Below are 21791 nucleotides of genomic sequence, written 5' to 3'. Positions count from 1 at the left end.
AAAACCATGCATTGACTTGACAACGTTTAAGCACCTTTATTTCAGCTGATTTTGCTCCATTTCCTCTCAAACTTAAGTATGTGGTAGCTCAGACAAAAAGCTGCAGTAATCATGCATTTTATTTTTTCAAATCTCCTCATCAGGTTGATAATTTTGCAGCTAAAAACTGAAAATGAGAATGGAATGTGGACCAAACGATTCCTGAATCATCTTTCACATTATAAGCTTACGTTCCTCAAATTTTCTCGTCAAGACGTACATGGCCGAGAGGATAAAGGCGACGTCACAAGAGACGTGATGTTGCACACGTACGGGTTCGAACTCCAAAGGAGCACGAAACAAAATACTTATATCTTTTGCTTTTTTTCTTTTATGGAGTATTCACCTTCGTCCATGTAGAAATCACGTTTTCATGTAAACGTACACACACACACACACAGACACACACAATATCCCTTTGTTTTGTGTTGGAGACCACATTGCTTTGACAGGCAACTTGGACTTGAAATTACAAATGTTAAAGTGAAGATGACTCTTAAAAGACCGCATGGCCATGTTTGATTTTTTTTTTTTTTACAATATAAAGACCTATTGGTAAATATTTATTCACATATCCTTTCCAATCAACTTACTTGAACACGCCGACACCACACGAAATTTTCAATTAGTTGCATGACAGAAACAATTTCATCTGAATTATGTAGGACTGTATAAAGAATTGGACTTCACGAATATTTCTCAATATTACTTCAAGTCGCTACTTAACATTATTTTCGTTGTCGATCACTGAAAATGAGAATGGAATCTGGTTGAAACGATTCCCGATTTATCTTTGTAACTGTATATTGATCGAATCCACGCGGCCACTCGTGGGAAGTTGAATAGCGCTATCAGTCACTTGACGTATATAGCCAAAAAACTGAATATCAATGTAAATTTGTGTTGTGTATAGCATACATAGATAGATTTAAGTTTCGCACAAGATCATCGGATCTTCCGTGTGGCAGAATCGCTTAGCACGCTGCGTGTTTATAATGCCCGACCGGAAGGAGAGAAGTTAATCGAGTCCCGCAGGACTTTTCCCTTTTATTTCTTTTTTTCTTTTTTTTTCTGCAGTTCAGCTTCACTCTTATGTCATGAACACAGCTACTCTATTTCCCTTGTTTTGCACTGGAGTTTGGAGGTTGGGTTTGCTTCTTTAATTTTGTCACACGTAATGTTGTAAATTGCCCCTTGACACAGTACCCCGCTTGCCACCATTCGTTTTCTCTTTCCTTTTCTCTTCATTTGTTCTTGTTATACTGTAGCAGGATATTTAGGAACGTGTACGTTTACATAACTAACATGAATGGGAACTGAATTAATTAACTCTAGTCCAGGTGCATGGCGTCTCGCTTATCTCTTTGGAATTCCAGGTTGTTATTGTTTGACCAAATAACGAAGTTAAAGACAGGCAGGGAAGGAAGTGACTTGATATTGCTTCATAATGAGGAATTTCGGGCAACACCTTTCCAAGTGTAGTGATTATGACGGGGTTCTCTGTCGTTTATTTTCGTCATGGCTGTTTCACTAGTTAGCCATAGGTGATATATGTTGCTGGCATCTTGGAGAATAGAACAGATCAGTACCAAACTGGAATAGCCCTATAAGCAATGTGGTAAGCGTTCAATTTTTTGCATTATCTTTCTTCTTTAAAGTCAATCACTACTGATCGAAATACACACTATAATATGACACGTTCCACTGGTAGTTTAGGAAAAGGGAGTTAATACACGATGCAATGATAAATGTGCCACCATTGATTTTAGAGACGTCATTGTGGTGTGGTACTGGTGATGGTAAGGGAACCATAGATTGCTTTTAAAGTAATGAGACAATCATTGGACCTTTGCATCAACACCGTATTCCCATCTAGAATATAATGCGGCGTGCGGCGTTTTTTAAAATCCTGACGTGGACATTTTCTTTTTCTTGTTTTTAATTTACGAATGTTATATCTAAATTTGTTTCTTTCCCCTAACATTTTTTTTTTGTTGAATATAAAGTTGGACGTTCCTTGACCGAGTCGAAGAGCAGCGATTTAGTTACAGTTTCAATGCATCTTGTTTACCATCTTCTCAGACATTAAATTGATGGTTTTTATATTTGACATTGTCTGTCTATTTGCCTGTTTATGCTCATAAAACACTGCTAAACAACTAATACCTTTGCTTCACTTGTCACACGCAATGATATGGATTGCAGTTGTGCATGCAGTTTTACTTCTGCCACCTCTCGTTTTTCTCTCCCCTTTTCCCTCACTTTGGTTTTGTTATACTGCAGATGGGAATGATTACACTAACATAACCCAACTTGAAGTAGGAATGAGAACTGAATAAATTAACTCTAGGCCAGGTGAATATAGCGTCTCACTCATCTCTTTGAAATTTCAAGTTGTCATTGTTCGACCAACGGAGTTGAAGACAGGCTTTATGTTGCTATAGAGGTATCTCGCGCCACATGAATGGAATGCATACGCTGTTTAGTATTAGTAATGAATTTTTTCATGTCCATCCCTGCCAATAAAAGTGAAGTGTGTTTGACGGGGTTCTGTGTCATTCTGCCTATGAGAAAGGAAAGTTTTATTTTCGCCATGGTTGTTTCTCTATGCGTGGCCGTGGGTGATGGGTGTTGTTGGCATCTGGGCAGTAAAGAACCGAGTATCATGCTATAATACCCCCCCCCCCCCCTTAGGTTCTAAGCGTTCAATACGGTGATATATCTCTCTTCTTTATCATGTCAATCACTGCTGATGGAATTACAGAGTTATGTTATGACACGTTTCACTCAAAGCTTAAAAAACAAAGTTTATGCAAGATACAAGCAATGGTGCATGAGTCCTATAGGCCATTGATTTTAGATGAGAAATTATGATATGCCTATAGTAGGGGTGTCATTGATTAGGAATTATTAATGACACGATTAAGCACTCCTTCCACTTCTAACTCTCCCCTTTGAATGTGTGTCGATCACGTGAGATCGTCATAAATTATCATTCACGTATAAGCTTTCGTTCAAAGTGTACTCTTAGTTGGAGGAGACCTATAGTTACATGGTTAAAGGCGATGTCTCTTTCGCTGGAGCCGTACGTTTGGCCCGTTTTTCTTTTGCCCTTTTCTCTTTAATTGAGGTATCACTTTCGTCCAGGATAAATCACATTCTCATGTAAACAGACTCACTTGCTCTGTATCCCTTGTTTTGTATCGGAGGCTTCATTGGTTTTACTGCTGATAAATCTCACAGGCTTGTATATAGCTGTAAGAGCTCTCTGAACTGATCATTATGATAGCAAGATTAGAGGGAGTCATATTGGTTATGTAAATAATGGTCAAAGGTCATGTTTTAAAAGGCCACTGTTAAAGCCAGGATGGTTATAAACACTTAATTGTCATGTTTTATTTGTACGTGCCGAGGATCCCTTGGACCCCGTTTACAGTGTGAGGCTCGGCCGCGCCGAGCCCACCTTCATTTCGGTGTAAACGCGCAAAAGGCCAAATGCGGGGCCAAATTTGGCCTCGCATTAGGCCACGCTCTGGAGGTGGTCTCGGCCGCGGCCGAGCCGCGGTCGCGCCCGGCCTTTTTCTCAGTGTAAACGCAAACTGGGCTAAATGCGCGGCCAATTCTAGTCTGGCTTCCAAACCCTCGCCTGTACTATTTCGCTATTCAGGATATTAACCACTGCAACGTCGAAAACTAGTATAGTTGAAGGTGGTTTTGTCCTGCAAAGGATTTTCTCCTTCGGCAAAAGCCTTTGCCCGAACGGCGACTTCGTCGCCACGGAATTCAGTTGGCAAAGGATCTGAAAACCAGACAATACCAAATTGCGTTTGTTTACAAGTAGAGCGCCACTACGACAAAATAATGAAAGGTTTGAATCAAAAGCGCGGTCGAGTCCGGCAGTGTAAACGGACTAAATTGCGGGGCTCGGCCTCGCAATTGAGGTTGGCCGCGGCCGCGGCTCCGCCCAGCCCCGCACCGTTAACGGGATCTAAGTTTATGCACTGTACGTACTCAAAAAGTCCGTAAATCAACTTAGTCGCACACGCACAGAATTTCCACCTAGTTTGTGTGACAGAAAAACAAATGTGATCTGAATAATGTAGGCCCAAAAAAGTTCAACTAAGTATCTCATTATAACTTCCAGGTGCTATATTGCATTCTTTTCTTTGTCGATCACGGATAACCGATATCTGATGACCCCAAGCGTATCACCTAACTCGTCTTTAAAGTGACGAGTTTCATGTCTCGTTTGTTTATTTGTTTGTTTGCTTGTTTGTTTTTCTTGCTCCCTGCAAGGTATAGATACTGAAAAGTCGTCAATTGCTTTGCTTACTCTGGTATGTGACACTGTACCGTATGTCCCCCAAAAAAATTATAACGGGACCCTCCGCAATGATATCTTTAAAAATATTGAATCAATCTAAATACAAATTATGGGTATGAAACTATAACTCATTGCCCACATCTTACAGAAAACCCCATTCGATTTGCTTCAGTGGTCAAAGAGAAATGAGGAATTTTTAAGAGGATATCGGAAATCTCTTCCCTCCAAGTTCTGTCTATTATTCACACACAAGAGCATCGAAGTGTTAAACTTCGAAGAATCAGACTCATGACATGCTTTACAACAATCCACATTTCTCTGTGACCGCTTAACCAAATCGAATGGGGTTTTCAACAAAATAGAGCTAAAATGTTATATTTTAAGACCCTGAAGTAGCATTTAGACAGTTTAATCATATTGGGTGTCATCAATGCGAAAATCTGATTGTAACTTTTTGGGGGGACATACTGTAGAGGTATTGTTAGCTGATTATGCTCTGGTTATAATTATAGGCATGCCATTATACTGTAGGTGCCAGCAACAGTAGACTGTGTATGTAAAAACATTATTTGATCGTATTTTGATGGGAACATCTTTCTAACATTTTACATTTCAGCCTGAAATTTTGATCAATGGATATTTTAAATGTACACTTTTATAAATTAATAGCAAGTTGAGAGGGAGTGAATTTGCATAACAAATATCCATGTGAACAATCTCAGGCTTACTATCCAAACTTGCCACTAACATTGTACACAAGCAGGTTATTGCTGATAATAGCAGTAATGAGGGTAAGACAGATAAAGGGTACACACGTGTACTTACTGTTCATTATAGTAGAAGCTCACATTCTTAAACTCGATTCGACCCCGACGGACAACCAAATCCCTTGCTTTGGGGTCATCTGAAATCTGGCATTTAACAAGAGAGAATTGAAAGGAAAGGTAAACTTGGACACTAAGGTATTGCCTTTGGCTAGTTATAGTCTGCTGTAACTGGTAAACCGTAATGCTTTATTTACACCATGTTCCCAGTGGCCACAGCAGTCATGTTTCAGGCCACCGTGGACAAAATGGGATGGACACATGACAATGTGCTGAGTCGGGATGGAGAAATGTGACAGGCAGTGATTGCCATGGATGCCGTGTCAGATTTCTTAACTGTCAAAAAATTTGCCACGGCAGTCATGAGGCCAATGAGAAACCTTGTAGACTGTAATAAAACATGGAGAACACAACAACGCGTGACAGCATATAACAGGCCGTAAACAAAACTTGGACGCAGTCCGCAGCAGGATGCGACAGAAAATATTGCGTAGTCTAGCCTGACCAGATACCACAAGAATGGCCTCTGATAGCCACACGTTCACTGGAGCGAGAACTGGAATGAACAACACTAGAATAAGTTCACTAGGGGAAACAGCAGAGAATATCCCATCTACCCATGGCACACTACGTTTTGGGCCAACAGCCGCCGGGAACATGGTGTAAACATAGCATTATACTATGAAACTTATAATTAGCGAAACTTTGCAAGTTTACATGCATGATGACATTGTCATGTTACTCGGTGTACATAAAAAGTTGCTCACAGGTTCAAGAAAACATATGAATATGCTGAGGAAAGGCACTTTAATGTTTTCCAATGATATTTGATCTTCATCATATTATCAATCAACATATACATGAAGACTCATCTTTTGAAATTTTTGAAGGCTTTGTGGCAGTAGAATGGTGAGTGGCAGAAGGCTTATTAAACCTGTTGAGGATGGTTTTATTTTGCTACAACATGCATTTCCCATAGATGCTTGCCCGAGTATACTCAGGACTCGTCCTCAACAGGTTAACAGTGCACCATGCATTCTTTCTTGGATATGTATATGGCCCTGACCATTCTTTCTTGGGTATGCATATGGTCAGGGCCACATACCAGTACATACCAAGGAAAGAATACATGGTGCACTGTAAACCTTCTACCAGTCAAAACACATCTTTTCTCTTCTGATTCAATATCCTTTGAATATGATACAGCTGTTTGGGTTATAAAATTTTAACACCTCCATAAAATTAAAGAATTTGATAACCATTTTATGAAACATTACCATGTTCTTCAATCAGCCCTGTATAAGACATCAATAGAGACACATCGTCGATGGGGTGACAAGACTTTGTACCTCAAAATATCGGTGAAAATCACTTTTCTCCTGGATTAATGGTCAGATAATCAATGTAAGTGATGTTCTGTCCAAATCCTAGTTGTCTAACCACAGAAATGAAGCCACTGTGACTAGTCAAAAGAAAAGCAATCCCATTTACTTTTGTGCTTTGGCTGCCATGTTTTTTCACTCTCCTGATCATTTGACATTTTTTAGATACATGTACACGGTTTTTTCATTCTAACAGTGATATGTGAACATTGCATTTTGCCAAAAATGACTTGAAGACTCAAATCTGCAACAACTGGTGAAGACTCAAGTCTGAAACACTATTGGTGAAGATTCTGCCAAGACTGCAACATTTTATACCAAATTTTTACACCTTGTGGCAAAAGTTATTCCATAACAATGAAAAAACATGTTCCAAATGACCCTCACCATAAATGCAAATGACATGGACAACACCAAATTAAATTGTAAGAGCTAAGTCTCAAAAAATTGATAGTCCCTAAAAACAAAGGCATTCTTATTACCGGTACTTTAAAAATAGAACTGGAACTTAACTTACATCTTTCTTCTCCTCCAATAAATCAATCATGTTTTCCATGTCTATGAAGGCTTGTTGGATCATCCTGACGAAAAGAAAAAAGAAATAATGATTGACAAATTTGCATTTCAAATAAAGCAGTCTTTGTTTCTTACCTGCCCAAAGTGTTCAGTTGAAAACATCAGGACAAAATTTCATTCATTATGCAAACCATGCATTGTTATGTATGTCTCATATTTCCTCTCTACACAAATGTGAACATGTAATTTCTTACAAAAACATTCAATTTTGAAAGCAGTATGTTACATGTTTGACCGAGTTTAAATGATGCAAGAGTTTCTTTGTGACCCAGATAGACGGATGGATAGATAGACAAATAGATAGAAAGACAAAGAGATAGACAGATAGATAGATGGATGGATAGATAGATAGACAGAGAGTAGAGAGAAAGAGAGAGAGAGAGAGAGAGAGAGAGAGAGAGGTTGCTTGAAATCATTGGCTCCCATGCCGCTATCCAATAGCATAATTATGAAGTTTATTCACTCACCTGTAGTAGGTTCCAAAGAAGTTTAGAGGGCTGTACAGCTGCATGATGTATGATGAAAAGAGCACATAATCTCCAGCCTGGTGGTAAAAAAAAAAACAAAAAACAGGGATTGAAAATGGCATGTTTCTATTTTCTATTAATACACAGCTTTGTCATGAATACAAAGTGAGTATAACTTTTGCTTTCCCATATGAACTTCTATCAAAAAGAGACATATGCTAGTATTAAATTAAAACTAGAAATGTCGCTAAGGCGACTGGTATGCCTCCGCCATAATGCATGATTCTCCTAATAGGTCTATAGTACATGTAGACAATGTGTGATTACATTTTCACAAAATTGGCAAAATATTAAAATGACAAGTTTGTCACAGATATGTTGAATATTCATCTTCCTTGACCTACATTTGTAGGTTTAATTGGATGAATAGGAGAGCATGTATTTGGGGATTTAAGGACTTTAACTTGACTTTGACCCATTCATAAGTTTATAACGCATTGAGTAATTTTCAAGGTATGGAGAAAAAGTGCAATTTCTGTATTGAAAAGTTCATCGTTACCATTTTCATCTGGCCTTTGACCCTAAGATTCATAGGATAATCACTGTCAGGCACAACATGCATAAATATGTAGTAAGTTTCAAGATAACTTGAGCCACTTCTGAGATATGGAGGAAAAAGTTAGTTCAGCACTTTCCCTTGATCTTTGACCTTTTGACCTTTGAGGCAAACAAAAAAAAAAAGAAGAAAAAAGAAAGTTTCCAGAGAATCTCTATTAGGTTATACATGCATACACCAAGTGTAAAAAAAAAAAATAATAATCCTGCTGGCATTGCATAAATATGAGGGAAATAGTAAAATTTCGAAGTGTTGCTCTTGACCTTTGACCCCTGACCTTTGACCCATGAACCCTAAATCCTCTAGATAATCACTGCCAGTCAGTACATGTATATATACTATGTTCCATGAAGATACCTTGAACAATTTCCAAGATACGGAGAAAAAAGTGAAGTTTTAATATTTTTACTTGACCTTTTGACCTTTGACCTTTGACCTCATGACCCCAAACTTTCACCAGAGAATCTTAATTGGGTAATACATGTATACACTAAGTTTCAAGAAAATATCTTCAAGCATTGCATAGTTATGGTGGAAATAGTGAAATTTTAGGTATTTGACCTTGACCTTTTGACCTTTGACCTTGAGCACGTGCACCCAAAAGTTGATAGGCACAACTTCACCCCCTAATACACATACATGCCAAGTTTCATTAGGATACCTCAAAAGGTTTTTTAGTTACGCTGTCCACAAAATTCATTACGGACGGAAGGACGGACGGAAGGACGGACGGAAGGACGGACGGACGGACGGACGGACGGACGGACGGACGGACAACCTGAAAACATAATGCCTCCGGCACCACTTCGTGGCGGAGGCATAAAAACAAACACTAAAGCAACCCAAAGTAATTATTGATGTTTCAGACATATTTCAGGGAATCCCTGATAAGAATACGGCAGTGTGTCCTTTTCATCCATGATTCTTTGAAAAAACCCTGAAGAAGCCTAAAGATGGATTAAACTTTAGTGCAATGATTTTACCAACATAATGAAAAACCAGAAAGATGAAATTTTCATGAATTGGAGCAACATTCAAGAACTACAGTACTGGCCATGACAAAATTATAAATATACCATACAACATATACAAGTGATACAGGGATTTATTGAACACACACTGGCAGTCGATACAAAAACACAGAATAAAACCGAATGCGTACTTGACACACTAAAAGTATGCTTACTAGTAATGACTTTGAGAGCACTCAGACTGACCTGAGATGTAACGCACAATTGTGTACCTAAAAACTTTCGTGAGCATTTACTTTTGTGAATCTCGGCTCCTCATGAAACTTGCAAAAGGGCAAAATTTCTGCCTTTGTATTACAGTCATACTGTGGTATGTTTGATTTGTTCTACTCGATACAGAAGGGAGGGCTGGCTATTTGCCACTTACAGTGAGTTTATGCTCCGTAACAAGGTGTGCACACAGCAAACAACCAACAAGAAGTCCAGCGTTGATCACAATATTCTGGGCCGAGTTCAGCAGTGAGAGAGAAGCCGTCGACTTCCACTCACTCACCTGTGGGCAGGAAAGACATATGGGATCTCACTTTAGTTCGGAGATGAAAATCTCACTGAACAACATCGGGTGCAGAGATGGTTATGTTGTCTTCAGGGATTTATCATATCTACAATGTACAGATAAATTTTGATTACCAGCAGATACTTCAAGACCCAGAGACTTTTGGTCACAAGAAAAGCTGGATATTTTCATGAAGGATTTCAACCCAGAAGGGGAGGGAACAAAATCTTCAGTCTTACACATTCAGCCATTAACCATCCTACTGATATAAAACGAGCAATTCCATTTACAAAATACTACTATCTAGCACAGATAATTAATAATCTCTTTAAGCTTATAACATCTGGATGGATTACTAAGTATGAGTACCTGGTATACATCATCATGATTAATGCTGAACAACGTGACCCATCTATTATCTCAAAGCCAAAAATTCCTTATGAAGCCAAGTTTGAGTAGAACTCAACGACTTGCCAATGTTTTGTGATGGAGGCGCACCAACATTTTCCCATGACTCATGTGACTGGTCACCTGACACCATGACTGGAAGATTCCATTATGCCTACTAATCCTTAACTAATCCTTAACTAATCCATTCTCCAGGTGATTCTACCTAGCAATACTTCGATAAAGAGTTCCACTTGATTCTTTGAAATGTAGGGTTTGTATCACTGAAAGAGAATAGTTCATGAGTTTACCTGATAGCTCACGATTGCCTCGTTGTACATGTTGACTTCAAAGAGTTCATTGTTGTAATATTTCACCTGTGTAATAAGGGAAAAAAAGGAAAATCAATATTTTCTGTCAGTGATGGATGAAAAAAAAAGCATTAAAACAGTTGAGTTTTAGATATTAGACTTTTTTTTAGAGTAAAGAGAGACATAAAGTATAATGAGCTCCTATTCCCAAATGCAGTTTATTTTATAGTAACATAATTACAAGACATGGCCTGTACAGACCCTTCGAATGGTATTTTTGGTGTCACGTAAAATTGCATAGATTTAGTGATCACATGACATGTTCACAATGACAGTTTCAAAATGTGGAAAGTTTCAGCAATCATACAGTTTCGGTTCAGACCTAACTTCAGGTTTCTAATATTTTTTGGTGAGATAATGAGAAACCTCTTGTGAAATGTGAAAGGGCATGTAATTATGGGGAATTCAGTGTTTATTTGATGAAAATTGGTTTTGAAATGGCAGAGATATAAAAAAAATAGCAATCTTAATAAAGGTGGGACCAATCTTTTATTATGATCGTTTTGTGTCACTTTGTTTTTGGGTGCCTCAGCCATTTAAAAACTGATTTTCATCAAAAACTTTGCATTCCTCGTAGAATGGTATCCTCTGTACTATTTCCTAAGTGGTTTCTTGGTACATTTTTGTATCTCACAAAAGGTTAAAAGCCTAATTCTCATCTCCACCAATACTATACTATCCCTTTAAATGTTCACAAGATTATTTTTTCTTCCTGAGCCAATACCTGACCTAGGCTAATACCTAAGTAGACTTGGGTTTGACTTTCCGATGTATGTTTGATTACATCTATTTTTACTCGCAGATTAACTCACTAGAAGCAAGAAATGATCATTCCTACAGACTGAATATTTTGCCAGTAGAGTTCAAATAGGGAAAGGATTAAAGAGATGGTACAGTATCGGTGGAGATGAAAATTGGGCTTTTAACTTTTTGCGAGATACCAAGAAAACACCTATGAAACAGTACAAAGCATACCATTTTAAGAGGAATTCAAAGTTTACTTGATGAGAATGGGGTTTGGAATGACTGAAACATCCAAAAACAAAGTAAAACAAAGTGATAGTAATAAAAGGTGGGCCCCACACTTTATTAGAATTGCTCCGTTTTGGATATCTCTGCCATTCCAAAACAAATTTTCATCAAATAAATGTTGAATTCCTCATAGAATTACATCCTCTTTCCTATTTCATAAGAGGTTTCTCATTATCTCACCAAAAAATGTTAGAAACCTGAAATTAGGTCTCAACAAAAACTGTACGATCCCTTTAATGACAGATAGCAAACTGAGGACTCACAGTTTCAAAGTTAAGGAGTGAATCCACCGCCTTCTGTTTCATCTTATTGTCCTTCAGATTCATCTCTCGCCGAAATTTGGTCCTCCATTCCGTCACAGCAACAGTGGCAACTTTAACAGAAATCACAATATTTATCTTATATACTTCAACGGAAAGATCATACTATACACAATAGCGCAATGCATGATAAAAATCATGAAGATGAATAGAAGCATACGCAGCTCCTTCGGACAATGACAATGTATTGTGGTCTCACATCAATATTTGAAGGTTAAAAACTGTACTAACTGCAAGATACCTTGCAGAACTCCTCTACCATACCAGGATAGTTCCAAGAAGCCGCTGAAAGGGATTAATACTTCAAGGTTCAAGGTTCAAGAACTGACAGGATCAACTCAGATAATATCACATTCAGCCTATTTGAATACAATGCCAGTGGTATGTTGAGATTGTCCCTTTGAGCAGGTCCAATGATAAAACACACTCTTTGATTTCATTGCCATCATTATCATTAACCAGCAAGTTATATGTTGATAATACAGACTGACTCTATGAAAAATAAAATTTCATGTGTAAACCTTGTTACACATTTGTCAACTTAATTTGAAGCAAATTTGAAATAAATATCAAAGAGTTACAAATCAATTCATCTAAAAACGAACCATATTTAATAGGTAGCAACAATATTCAACAAAACACATTACCATATAATACATAATGTGCAATAATATCTACAAGTGTACATCATGTGTATCTGTGACTGGGAGTACATTTGTAGATGTCTCTTCATAATAGTGGATCAATTCTAATAGGTGTAAAATACTTTGTATCGAGATGTTACTGCCCTTTCTTTCATTAATTTATTGATGACTATATAAACCGACAAAATGAAATATGATTATAATGGATTCCAGCCTCTATGCCACCATTTTGCAGTAATTAATGGGCCGTGTGATTTATGGTAATAGATACAATTGAAAGCTCTTAATCTGTGCAGAGATGCTATGAATACATTCATTAGTACTTACAGATGTAGAAAGCCATGGCGACAAAGACAATGAGACCAAACCAAGCGTTGAATGCCGTGATGAAGTATACCACAGCAATGGTGATGTCAGCTATGGTGGGCAGGATGTTGAAGACGATGTAACTAGGCAACGGAAAAATACACAGGTAACATCTCTACAGTCATCATTGTCATAGACACAGACACAAACAAATATGCACACAAAGCGTTCTTATTTCACAAGTAAAATTGGTGTCATATACACAGGTGTGACAGTACTTGCAGAAAAAAAAATCTGAAAAAAATTTGAAACTTAATGGAAAAAAGTCTGAAGTACATCAAACTGTGAAAATTTCAATGCATCTGAATTGCTAAAAGTCTGAAAAAGTGGGTTTTGGGCATTCAAAAAAAAAGTCATAAATCACATCAAAATCTGAAATCTCACACTCCTGCAAACATTCTGCTCTCCTTTAAGTTAGGCGTTGCATCAAAATTATGACGAGCAGAATCCCTCAGGATCCTGCAGTATCATTGTGATGCAACGCGTTAACAACCTGATGACAGCATGATGAGAAAATATTAGGATGATTGAATTGATCTCGATTTGATGCCCACCGGGGTACATTCAAAAACCGTGACTAGCACAGGCCTGCTAGAATAGAATTGCCCATCAGCAAATAATGTACACCAAAGCATACACTCATCAGCAATGTTCAACTCCAGTCAAGATTTTTCAGCTGTGTGTGCGCTTACATGGAGATCAGAGATAAAACTGTGCTAAGTGATGTCATAGGTTTACATTTATAGTGCTAAGTAAATTTTTCAGCTACCATGCACTCCCGTTATAACTAACACGGTTATAATGAAATTCCGGTTACAATGAAGTAAAAATTCAGGCCGCAACATTATCCACTCTATGTACTTTTATTGTTTCTTTGTTCAGTTATAACAAAAGAAAACCACCGGTCCCAAGGACTTTGTTACAACGGGAGTCCACTGTAATGTCTCTCCATGTTTTGCCTCACCTCAGCAGACTGTTGATGCTAGTCGTACCTCTGTCCATCATACGCAGAACCTCACCAGTCTTTCGGTTCAGATGCCATCTCAAGGAGAGACTACGGTGAAAAAAAAGAGAGAGGATATAACAGTACAACTATCACTCAAAACCAATATTAGTAAGATTTAAAAAAAAACTTTAATCATATGCCCAGAAACCTTCTTCACCAGACGGTTCTTTCAAGACTGAAATATTCAGAGAAGTGCTACTAAACTAGTACACTGCATATAAAAGCAAAGCACTTACACACAAGATTATGCAATATAAAATGATATTCAGCACCTGTGTCTATGTCATCCATGGGATGATGACAAATGAATAACTTTCATATACCAGCATGTAAATATACCAAAACAATAATTTACAAATCAAAACTTCAAAATTTTCCTACATTATATTAGGTGCATTTCTCTTCTTTCAAGACAAAGTAGGTACGTGGGAATGATTTTCTGTAATATCAGAAATGTTCATGTGCATTTTTATTTTGCCAATTTTGCGAAAGCCTAGATTCACAAAATTAAATTTCACAAGAAAGCTCTTGTCTAAACTACAAAGCACTGGATGCCAGTGGCAATTCATGAAAATTTCATGGCCCCCCCCCCCCCCCCCCCCCCCCCCCCCAAAAAAAAAAAGGCAGTTCTCTCCAATTCATGAAAAATTTCATGTCATGGATATTCTTGCTTCACAGTATTTTCTAGAAGGCTCTTCTATGTTTTCAGACCATCTTCAGATGCTCACTTGTGGAGATGTTCAAATAGCCGCACCATAATACCCTTGGTAGTGAACTGCTGGACTCGTATCCATAGCAACGACCGCATGTTGCTGAGGAGACCCAGGCTCCCTGTGGTATATGACAGATATTTGCAAAGACATCATACACAGAAAGTACATGGGTATATATATCACGATCCTTTTTTTCTCTCTTTAAAATACTTCAAACCAGACAACTGTCTAAGGACAAACTTCTTAGCACTGGATATGTCAAAAAAGAGTAATAAAAAAACATAGTAAAACAAAAATATTTCATACAAAAAAAAAACCTGCCAGTATAATACTGTGCTGGTAACAACTATACAAAAAGAGATCATGTCATTAAAAATCTTGAAAATGCAATTCACTTTTAAGTCAATCAAGTATACCGCAGGTAAAGTTAATATTCGTGAATATTTGATCAGCTCAGTGTCCAATTTATGATTTATTATACTAGAAACTTACAAAGAAGGACAATGAGTCAACTATTGATTCCACAATCAATAATTAGCACACCAGTCAGTACAAAAATGGTCATTTTGGCCTTCCTGGTCATAAGCAAATCTTTTGAAATTTGATATCACTTTGCTCATCTACGTGAACACATATCACAAAGAATCTTTATAATCAAGCAAATAAAACAAGTTTAGCCATCTCTCTTGTCTTCAATGAGTTGACGAGGAAACTAAGTTTGAGTGAAATCTTACCAAAACCTCCGCCCTGCAGAAGTTTGCAGCCAACATAGAATAAGATGAAGTTCAGGGGCATTTTTGGCAATCCAGGACCAGTTGCAGACAATGCATCCACTGAAATATGAGAGGTATTCAGAGAAACACTAGGTCAATGTTGCATCCAACAGAGGGGACGATATCACTGTAGTCACGAGGTAACATTATCCTGGGATTTTGGGCACACGTACTGGCTCTCTTGTCTATGTTTAGTCAGCTTATATCATAGAACAGCTACAGAGAATTCTTCAATGTCATTTGTAGAGAGCTCTGTGTTGATAATTACTGGCTGCATGTTGCCTTACTGACAAAAGCCACTATAGACATGCTATCACCCATTTGTAGAAAGAGTTCTTGAACTAAGCAAGAGATGGCTTTTAGACAGCAAACCAGGCAGCCAGTAAATTTTGAACCGAAAATCACAAGTACATTGAACCACAGCACAGCATATCAGCACAAGGGCCTTTAGACATGTGAATTACATCTGTATGACTGTCTCTTACTATGCTGATGAAAGGCACAGCTCCACATCTATTCTACTGAATGATACATACTGTACACCAGATCCTATTCTTTTCCACAGATTGAATAATTGCTCACCATGCCTATCTCCTATCCATGCATCAGCAATATAAGTTGTGGGTTGGTAATTATGCTGAAAGATTTCTTTTTAGTTCAATAAAATGCACTAACAACTGACTAGTATTTCTTCTCATGAATTAAAAATCTTTCATACTGTTGGGTTTATTTTGACAAGTAGAAGGGCATACTGTCAAAGGGAATTCCATATAATTTGTACAACTCCTTCAAATGCAAGAGACTGGTTCCTAGAGTCAAAATAGTGGAGGCAAAGGTTTTTCATCACATTACAATTTGTCTAGTCCAAAATTATGGAACATTGCAATGGGCAAATAAATTAGACATATCTGTTTAAAATATTCAGATATGTACATCAGAAGAGTTGACATTATATATCCAAATGAATTAATATATTTTCATTTTGAGAAAGAGAGCGCTTTGCTAATGGGGTAGATTACTTCTACCACAAACTGCAATGGCTTCAAGCAGCACAAGGCAACACCAGCTCTGATACATACCTATCTCTTTGTTCAGGATGGGTACAAAGACATTGATCACACGGCCAGCAACAAGAATCATGAAGCACACCAAGACTCGTAGCTGCATGAGGCAGTTACCCTTGGGCCAGACATAGGGCCAGATCATACGCACTTTGGACCACACGTTGGCCCAGGTGGAGGGATTCTCGGGCCCACTGGACACTGGTTCATTGGTCTACACAGGTAAGAAAGGGTTGGAAGGAAAGCTTGGAGGCACTGTACATCACAAGTTGACACATTCGCAAAATTGTACGTCTTATCCTGAATAGCAGTTTAGCTTTGGTGGAACAAATGACAATCAACAGAAACTTAGGTGAGCTAGTACCTGCCACAGAAGTACAAGAAATACAAGAAACAACAGTTTATTAAATAAGTCTACAAAGACCATCTAACTCTTTATTGCTTCAACTGCGAATCAGAAATCTATAACTTATGTTTGCTATTGACATTTTCTTATCAAGATTCTGTATGAGGCAGAAGACTTCACATGAACATAAAGTTTTAGGGCAGGACATACCACCATTATGATTTACTCACAAAGATGGCACAAGGACCCTGGAAACCACACTCACCATCTCCCGAGCATCGTCATTAATGATCAGCACGTAGCTCTTCTTGGGAAGGCCTGGAGCTCTGAGACCTAACACAAAGAGGAAGAAGGTAAGGATATAGCGACACACCCAGAGCCCCAGCATGCCTTGCTCAAAGCTGCCTTCATGTTTCCACCAGTAGTGGGGGCTCTCCCATGAGATGAAGGCCAGGTTCTCATTGATGAAGGCCAGCGTCCAAAACAGGAGCAGGATGAAACCGTGACCTCTGACACGGTTTGACGAGAGGAATTTAGTGCGTTCGAGGAAGATGACAAAAATGGAGACGATGTAGGCTGCCATGTAGAAACAGGTGCCGAGTTCTATGTCACCGGTCAGCGGAACATGAAGAACAGCATAGAGGATTATTCTCACAATGTACTGGATGATCATGGCTGTAGTAAGGACGATCTGAAAGTGGAACCATTTGGGGTTCATCCGGAACCTTGCCTCCACGCTCACTGCTCGCTTCCAGAAAACCAACACCTAATGGCATTGATAAAAAGGCCAGGAAACAAAACACAAGAATACATTTTACCAAGTATTAAAATCACCCTCTCTGATTTCATTAGTAATCACACACATTTCAACAGATGATGATTACAATGAAGAACAATATATTGTATAATGTGCAAAGAGTAATTAAAATCTTAAAATCTTGAAAGACAAGCATTGCACAGACATGGTTTTATAATCTTCATTTATGCACAAAGTACTGGTACACAATGATCCTATCATTCGTCAAATTACAAATCTCCTTCTCATACAATTTACATTTCCATGACATCGTAACCAATGATTATCCTGACAACACTGAAATAATGCAACAAAAACAGACTACGGCCAAAATGCTTTGTTTTGTATCGTTTTGTTTTTATTTTTTATTGTTTTTTTTTTTTTCAATGAGATGCACATTTTCCATGTCTCTTTCTGGTCTCTATGGACATGACCTTTTCACTTTATAGGTCACTGAGTCAGTAGCTTTAGAGTGACATCATAAGCTTTGTTGTCATAGGAGAGGATTGTTTATGTCAAAAAGTTTCATTTCCCTGTGCAAACTCTGTGACAACACCTACAAGCAGTCAAGGGAATTCAGTTGCCATCCACACTGACACAGACATACACAGCACTGTCATGAAGATGAAGATGAAACTCTTGCATATATCATTATTCTTCCTTAGAATTTTGTTGATTTTCAATATCTGACATGTCTTGATAAATGTTTGTTTACTTTGATCGATAACAAGTTCATGCATTGGCTTCCCAACCATGAAGGGACTCGAACCCTCAATCTTCCAGTCTTTGTTGTTGTTGTTGTTGTTGTTGTTGTTGTTGTTGTTGTTGTACAAATGGTCATAGATTAGTCTTCACCAAAGACTGTGACACTGACTAATCAAAAGGGCATACAACATATTACTACAGTGCATTTATCCTCTCCTGTCTACAAGAGCTCTACAACTGATTTGATTACCTGGATTCCTCCCAAAACGACGACAATGAAGAACATGATTGATGAGATGAGGGTTTCCATGAAGCATCTTGACAAGCCCTTGTCCACCCAAATGGGCAACATACTGGTGTTCCCGGGGCAAAACGGTGCATCCGCCATGGTGGATTTGATGGTGGAAAAGGTCCAGAGAATGAGACTACACTGTGCCACTTGGAAGAGATGACCTCTTAGGGCTGGAATGCCTGAGTGTGCAATCTGTTGTGAAGAATGTGGGATACGAACAGAATTTATCATTTCATCTTCTGACCTGCTACTCCTCTACCAACACTATACAATATACCAGATACACTGAGTAGTTACCAACACAAGTTTGCATTTTTTTGATAAGTTTTAACATGTCTAAAGTAGCATGTGTAATTACTAAGTATTTCATCATACTACATTTATAGATTGCCTTAAATCTGTTCAAAATCATTATTTCTGAGACAGGTAGGAAATAGATCATCTGTAGTTGCTTGGTGGAGAAGCTTTTTACATGAAACAAAACTGCAAAACTCGTAATATAAATACCAAATCAATCTCAAAATTTCCCAGTTTATCATCATGTATGGCTGTCTTGAAAAACAAACTGTCACAGCTAGATTCATTGAATGAAACAAGTCAAGAGCAGGGTATCATGTCAGACCACAACACTATAGACTGACAGACCTGTATGTTAAAATGTACACAAGTCTGAGTGTATAATTATGTGGAGGAATTCAGTGCATGTCAATGTCTACGTGAGTGATATCGATATTTTAAGATGTAGTCTCAATCACAGCCAAGAGCTCAATTGACATGCCATATTTGCATGCATGACTGCCTGGTGTTAACTGCTATTGACATTGGTTCAGTTCCAGACATAGTCATACGCTTGTTTGTTACTAATGACTAATGTTACGCAACTAGTTATGGGCAAAGTCTAGTCTTGCTGTATAGAACCTACCAGTATTATTATTTAATAGTCTTCTTGGCAATGGCCAATCCAGAACACTCATCATCATACTGAATAAATGAAATCAACTGAAGAAATGTAACTGTTGTTAGCACACCACTAGCATAGCATGGTGGAAATGTCAGTACCACTACAAGATGTAAATTAAATTCCTTGGTTTTGTTATGCTTCTATCTGAAGAAAATTAGGTGCCAACACTTAGAATTAAGGATTGAAAAACATTGTCAATCAAAGAAGTGCGGTGAAAAAGTAATAAATTCTTCAAAATTTGTCTAAACAACAGCAACATCTTCCTGTGATACCGGGCGGTACCGGTAGGCCTACTTGAATAACCGTCTTGATGATATCAATTATCATGATAATTGTAAGTTGAACAGTGCCAGTGGAAGAAAACGTACTGTTGCCTTTTAGTTTTAGCATTCTTGTTTTGGCCTACCTCAGTCTATTATAGGGTTTACAGTTACTAACGCTGGGTCGTTGGAACTGGAGCACTCCACGACTGTTTGGGAGCGCGTTCGGGCTGTTCAGTTGAGTAATATGCCCACTTACAACTTTTTATAAGAATGTGCGCGGCTGTACTGTGTACATCACAGCAAATGGAATAATCAAGAAAAGAATTTTCATGTGTAAAATACACGGGCACGGTGGGAAAGAAAAAATTAACGAGAGCAAATAAAACTGCACAAGGAAACAATAATAGGGGGCCTAACGTTAACGTTCGTCGTTACATGTTTCAGCCAGCCCAGCACTCCCTGTTGTAATGTTGGTACTACGCTCGCGTTCCTGACAGCTCCACGACTCGGAGCGGCATGGACCTGCCAGCAGCGATAGCGGAGCCCGCAGGGAAGGCCACGGCAAGCAAGGGGAACAACTTACAGCGACACCGGTACAACAGCAGATCTACCGTCTATACTGCAGACTGACAAATAATGCATGAACCCTGAACGAATAGCATAATAGTTCCCACATACTATACTTTTCGGAACCAGCAAAAAGATTAAAAACAACTCAGGCAAACTTAAGGGAGAAGCTGAAATCGAAAACTTACTTTCACGTTACCCTCGCTGGTCTGATGCTCATGTAACACACACAGCTCAGCTAGCTCAGGCTAGGCAGAGGGCGATAAGCGTATTTGTTCTCCAAGCCGTTTTGATATTTTTCCTCTCTTCCGTTATTTCCAGTCAGCATACATGTCGGATAGGACCCTAATCCTCATTTTTGTCAAGTCATGATTGGTTCTCCAGTATTCTACAAAAATCTCGCTAATGCATCACACAGGTGTGATGTCATAATGTTGTTTGGTACAGGACCGGAGGAACGGGGGGGGGGGGGGGGGGGGCGGGGGGGGGGGGGGGGGGCTCGGACCCCCACTTTTTTTTCTGTTTTCTTTTTTTTTTTTGCACAATAGGCCTACATATAGGAATACTATAGGGTGTAACCACTTTGCCCCCCCCCCCCCACACACACACACTTTTTTTTTCACCCCGGAAGTGGCATCAGAAAAAAACATAGAATGTGGTTAAGCTTTTGATGTTTGCCAGCCGATGAAGCGTGGGAACAGGCTTCTTTTTTTTTATTTTTTTTTATTCATTTATTTATTTATTTATTTATTTATTTTTATTTTTATTTTTTTGCTTGTTAGCTGCGGGATGAAGCTGCAGGAAATAGAATCAGAAAGTTGCGCTTAAGTCTTTTTTTTTTTTTTTTTGGCTTGTTAGCTGATAAAACCCGGAAGTGGCAACAGAAAATATAAAGTGGCCCCCTCCCCCTTTAAAAACATGGCACCGGCCATGTGGTATGTGTGATGAGAATTATGAAATTTGTAATGTAAACATAATAATAATAATAATAGTCAGTTCTTAGAAACGCATAATACCATAAGATAGTCTCTATGCGTGTACAAAATAATGAAACAAAATCTATCACATATTTCTCTATTCAAACATGTAATCAACAATTGTCAAAAACATACACACACACACACACACACATACACACACAAACACTTTTTAATGATATCTAACGGATCTATGGGGCCTACACACAATATTATGTATAATCATATGACACACATAACAGTATCAGTATGATGTCGTCATTAGGAAAAACAAAACTTAGGCCTACCTGGTACAGTATACAAATAATGACTGCTACGAGGGGCACAGTTAAAATTATGGGCCCAAGGTGATATGAAAACCATAACTATGCCCGAAGCGAAGCTGAGGGCTTAGTTATGGTTTTCATATCACCGAGGGCCACATAATTTTAACCGTGCCCCGAATATCAAGCTGTC

General features: G+C 38.4%; 1 protein-coding gene across 1 annotated transcript in view; it reads right to left on the bottom strand.

Annotated features, from left to right (window-relative positions):
• LOC139716710 (ATP-binding cassette sub-family B member 6-like) overlaps window positions 1-20577 on the bottom strand; it is a 38031-nt gene extending 17454 nt beyond the window's left edge. The window contains exons 1-14 of the mRNA XM_071628239.1: window positions 20547-20577; window positions 18526-18759; window positions 17040-17540; window positions 16447-16642; window positions 15329-15427; window positions 14610-14712; window positions 13840-13929; window positions 12837-12958; window positions 11809-11918; window positions 10454-10519; window positions 9627-9752; window positions 7613-7689; window positions 7087-7150; window positions 5189-5274 (exon numbers count right to left, since the gene is read on the bottom strand). Of these exons, the coding sequence (XP_071484340.1) occupies window positions 5189-5274; window positions 7087-7150; window positions 7613-7689; window positions 9627-9752; window positions 10454-10519; window positions 11809-11918; window positions 12837-12958; window positions 13840-13929; window positions 14610-14712; window positions 15329-15427; window positions 16447-16642; window positions 17040-17540; window positions 18526-18663 (1778 nt within the window). The 5' untranslated portion in view covers window positions 18664-18759; window positions 20547-20577. The remainder of the gene's footprint in view (window positions 1-5188; window positions 5275-7086; window positions 7151-7612; window positions 7690-9626; window positions 9753-10453; window positions 10520-11808; window positions 11919-12836; window positions 12959-13839; window positions 13930-14609; window positions 14713-15328; window positions 15428-16446; window positions 16643-17039; window positions 17541-18525; window positions 18760-20546) is intronic.
• Between the last annotated feature and the right edge of the window lie 1214 nt (window positions 20578-21791).

The sequence above is a fragment of the Diadema antillarum genome, unplaced genomic scaffold (genome assembly GCF_040938485.1).
Source record: "Diadema antillarum isolate AM-2024a unplaced genomic scaffold, OU_Dant_1.0 scf00000069, whole genome shotgun sequence".
NCBI classification, from domain to species: domain Eukaryota; kingdom Metazoa; phylum Echinodermata; class Echinoidea; order Diadematoida; family Diadematidae; genus Diadema; species Diadema antillarum.
This window is presented reverse-complemented; position numbering and strand designations above follow the sequence as displayed.